The 4989-nt window shown below is 39.9% G+C and overlaps 1 protein-coding gene across 1 annotated transcript; it reads right to left on the bottom strand.

Annotated features, from left to right (window-relative positions):
- Nucleotides 1–493: 493 nt before the first annotated feature.
- On the bottom strand, nucleotides 494–1179 carry LOC103697564 (36.4 kDa proline-rich protein-like; the record flags this gene model as incomplete). The annotated part of the gene is made up of 1 exon (XM_008779449.4): nucleotides 494–1179. A coding segment is annotated over one exon (498 nt), but the record flags the coding sequence as incomplete, so codon positions are not given.
- Between the last annotated feature and the right edge of the window lie 3810 nt (nucleotides 1180–4989).

The following is a 4989-nucleotide window of genomic DNA, read 5'->3' on the forward strand; positions in this document are numbered from 1 at the left end:
TTTAGTATTCTAACTACATGAGATTCCAGGTTGAGTGTTAATTCATATAATTTTTTATCTAAAAATTCAATTAATAGCCAATGAATAATGAATAATTGAAACCTATCGTCGAACGGTCAAAGATTTGTCGAAACAAGCGCAAGAGAGAAGCTTCTTTCTTTGAATGATGAATGGGGAACGGAAGAATGTAATCAACACAACTTATTAGTTTTTAAATTATTTATGAGTAATTTTATCGAGTAAACTTAAGCTTATCCTAATAATTTAGCAACTAAAAATTTTAGATCTGATTTTTTAATAGCACATCTGAAAATTATGGTCCTACATAATTATCTTAATAATTCATTCTTAAAAATAAATAGAAGCAGGCTTGGAGGACTTTTATTTAAAACTTTTAAATAAACGGACAGAGAGGCATTTAAACCTCTCATGATGCCGAGCTTCAGACCTGTAAGGATGCAAGCAAACACAAATCAAAGCATATCACAAATAATAATAATAATAATAATAATTCATTCTTAAAAATAAATAGAAGCAGGCATGGAGGACTTTTATTTAAAACTTTCAAATAAACGGACAGAGAGGCATTTAAACCTCTCACGATGACGAGCTTCAGAAGGTAAGGATGCAAGCAAACACAAATGAAAGCATATCACAAGACATGATACAAGCTTATATAACCTAAGAAGGACACTGATAGTCAGATGGTAAGTGCTTGCCGCAGTCCACCAGCACCTCAAGAGCAACGGGCAGAAGGATGTTTATGCCCAAGAGCTTGGCCTTTATGGTGGTGCACAAGCACAGAGCTGCGTCCAAGTCGGCGAGCCCTTCGAGGACCGGGCAGCACTTCTCTTTCGCATCCTCGCCGATTCCAATGTGCACAAGCCCTCCAAGGAGGTCGACGCATGCGTCGAGCTTTAGCGTGTCGATCGGGCAATTGGATGATGGCGCCTTGGGTGGTGGCGGGCATGGCTTTGGCTTTGGTGGTGGTGATGGTGGTGGCGGGCATGGCTTTGGCTTTGGTGGTGATGGTGGTGGTGGGGATGGTGGGGGTGGAGATGGTGGTGGCGGAGGAGGGGAACGATGGACCTTTGGTGGTGATGGTGGTCTTGGGGGTTTCTTCTTAGGGGGGAGGGGTTGGATAAGGGCAGTAGGGACAAGCAAGAGAAGGAAGGAGTGATGTGAGGTTAATTAGGAGTATGAGGCTAGCCACAACATACTTCCCCATGCTTCAAGAGAACTGAGAGCCTATGTGTTTGGGCTACTGAATATAGAGAGGGTAGGGCTGGATTTATAGACACTGCAGGGGACACTGCTTGTGGTTATCCTTTAGTTAGGTGGCTTCGCAATGCCTTTCTAATGCCGTCGTATCTTCTCCTTGCTTATCTGTACTTGATGATTTTAGGTGTGATTTATCCTTTTAGCTTTTCTTCTTTTTTTTTGTGAATAACCCCTTGTGAGAATTTGATCTTAGAAATAAACACCTCAAGCTTAGAATCTGAAGTCAGAAACAAATCAAACAAATCACTCAATTTTATTTCTTTGGGCAAACTTCTAGCATTCTAACAGTTCATATTAAAACCATCATTATGATATATCATAATCGCTAGCTTTGAAACAAGAAAACTCAATTCAATTTTATGTGTTGGACAAAATTCTAGTGCTTCAAGATTTCATATCAAAGCCATCATTAATTATGACATGTCACAGTTACTGATGGCTGTCAAATTTCTGTTTAACTTTTAGCTTTTAGCAATTTATATGGAAAGATAGACCTGACTAACATGTTTGAAAAATACTAGACAAAGAATCAAAGGGTTGTTTATAGAGACCATGAACATTTTCTAATACGATTCTAGCTAGACAGTATCATTGCGAAAACTACAAGTTAAAAAAGAATCGAATGGTTGTTGCATCAATTTCACTTTCGAATCGAGAGGTTGTTGCATTCAATTTGAATTGCATACGATTATGTAAAACTACAAGTTAATAAAAAATGGAGTTTTGTTGAGAAAAAGGAAAAAAGAAAAGAAAAAAAGAAGAATGGAGCTTTGTATGAATTTAAAGTCTTCTAGGGTTCATGCAGAAAATCCATTAATTCCTTTCTAGGGGCAGGAGAACATGGAGGGTGCGGTTTGTTGCTTGGATCGTAGTGACGGTGAGGCACTTGGAAGGTAACTCATCTCTTTCACAGAATTGGACAATGAAAAGAATGCATCATACCATTACTCTCCAACTTGAGCTATGTCCTTGGCTTCATTTGGGCATTCTTGGTTACCATAAAACCAAAACAATATCCATGGTGGAAACAAGCTAGAGAGTAAAAACAAAAGACTTAATTTAGGCCATAGCCAGTTGTCATTGGTGATTGCAATTGGAGCAAGTGACATCCGATGGCCTCCATGAATTGATCCTAATCGTCGCACAAGGGACAAAATTCTCACTTATGCAACACTATGGTTGTCGGCCATGCATCACAACTGGCTGTGCCACTTGAAGCTAGAGAACAATTTGATCCCGGGCACCACGGTTACATTAAGTATTATTTCTAACAACATGTTTTTAGTAGAAAAAGAAAGATGCATCTGAAAATTATGCTAAAAAGCAAGGGGAGCATGTGAGTTAGCTCGATCCAAGTTAGCTTTGGGCCGATGAATTTGACCAAAATTCTAACCAAAGGGTTTTTTTTTAGGATGAGATTTCGATCACATGTTAGCTTTGGGTCTAGTTTTTTCTCTTCTTCTTAACTTGCGCCTTCTAATTAGGCAGTGTAACTGGTGAAGCATCTTGGGGACACAAATTTCAATCAAACCAGCTACATGATACACTTCAAACAAATATTTTTTTAACAGCAATCACATGGTGTTTGTTCTAATTAGTTTCCTTCACTATGTCTTTTTGCTAGTAGTCCAAAAATCCGGCTGCTATGCTATAAAATTCGGAGAGTAGTTGAGAAAATTGGTTTCATTGGGAGTTTCCAGCTCACTTATCAACATTCTTCAACTCACCTTCGTGAGTAGTCACCATACCTAAGGGAGATATCCAACAAATGTCAAATCTAAGAGAAATTCTTTTGTAATCTATCTTTATTTCCCCAACAAGATTACCTTCTTGTTTGTATGAGAGTGTGACTTGTTCTTGAAGCTTTTCCGATGAAAGAACAGGAAATTTTGGATGTTTCATAATGTAGATCATGCATGCATCCACTCTAATTGCAGAGGGATTGTCACATTTATATGTTGATGTAGATGTATTGGATCTATAGGAGCCATGATGTAGAACGGCTACGGGAAAGGAGAGAAGAGAAAGAAGGGGAAGAATAGAGAAAGGAGGAGGAAGAAAATAGAGGGACGCAATTTAATCATTCATCATCATTAACCCTAATCAAGTGCATGAACCCATATATAGGGTTACAAAATAACAAAAGATCCCTACAAATAAAATAATCTTATAAAAGCCCTAAAATAATAATATGCAAATAAATCCAATCAACATAAAATAAAATAACATAAAATCAAATTAATCCAACCATAACGAATCAAATCAATCCAGCCATAAAGAAAATGGCTGGACCCTCCTTCTGCGACGACCGTGGCCCTACGTGACAGGCGGTTCCGTACTGGTGTCCGCACCAACTCCCTCCGGGTTGGAAGAAGTCGACCTCGACGAACACGGCTCAGTGCAGCTCTGCTAATACTCCAAAAGGTCTGGATCAATACGCTGAAGCTCCTCCCGTGTAATCCAAATTGAATCGGACTCTAGGCATCCACACCAACGAACTAAGAAACGTTGAATGCTCCCAGCACTGGATAAAATAGTTTGCTCATCTAAAATGACATCAATAAGTTCTTTCTGTGCTGGTGGGAGAGGCAAAGGAAGTGTAGATGGTAGGAAATCAGGGATAAGGGAAGTAGCGGGCTCAAGAGAAGCCTCAACGAAAGGGTCATCAGGGATGGATGGTGGACCCTTGTAAGCAACCAGATCTTTAATATTAAAAGTAGAGCTGATACCAAAATCAGAGGGAATGTCAATAATATAGGCGTTCGTGTCCACCCGGTGCAATACCCGAAATGGCCCAGCACTACGAGCCTGCAGTTTCTTAACGGTCCCATGCGGGAACCGCTCCGGCTGAATACGTATCATAACATAGTCTTCAGGTTAGAAATAGTTTTTCCATCTATGAGAATCAGCTTGTAGTTTATATTGAGCATTACTGGTATGGATGCGCTTTTAAATATCCTGATGTAACTCATGAATATGTTGTGCAAATGTGCGTGCAGACTCAGAAATCCTAACATATGGTGACATGGATAAAAGATTTAAAAGTTTTCGAGCTTTGTAACCATGCACGACCTCAAATAGACTCATGCCTATGGACCTATTGACCGAATTGTGTATGCAAACTGTGCGACAGGAAGAACTAAATCCCAGTTACGATTATGCTCGCCCACAAGGCACCGTAAAAAATTACCCAGACTTCGGTTTACCACTTCTGTTTGGCCGTCAGTTTGTGGATAATAGGCAATAGAAAATTTAAGTTTCATACCAACCGAGGGCCACAAAGTTTTCCAAAAGTAACTCATGAAACGTACATCTCGGTCAGACACGATGGTGTGTGGAAGGCCATAGAGTTTAACTATCTCATCAAAGAAGAGTTTGGCCACTTTGGAAACATCCGAGGTTTTGGAACACGGAGAAGTAGGCCATTTTGGAGAAACGGTCCACGACGACATGAATGAAATCGTGTTTTCGGACGGTATGGGGAAGTCCAAGCACAAAGTCCAAACTAATGTCATGCCAAGGACGATCAGATACCGGTAAAGAGCTATAGAAACTAGTGTTCTGTTTTCGGTGTTTGGCTAATTGGCATGTGTAACATTGGATAGTAATTTTAGCAACATCCCGTTTTAGGCTAGGCTAGAAAAATTGACGTTCCACCTCTTCGATGGTCTTATCACGTCCGAAGTGCCCGGAAAGGCCACCAGTATG

Source organism: Phoenix dactylifera, unplaced genomic scaffold (genome assembly GCF_009389715.1).
Source record: "Phoenix dactylifera cultivar Barhee BC4 unplaced genomic scaffold, palm_55x_up_171113_PBpolish2nd_filt_p 002687F, whole genome shotgun sequence".
NCBI lineage: Eukaryota > Viridiplantae > Streptophyta > Magnoliopsida > Arecales > Arecaceae > Phoenix > Phoenix dactylifera.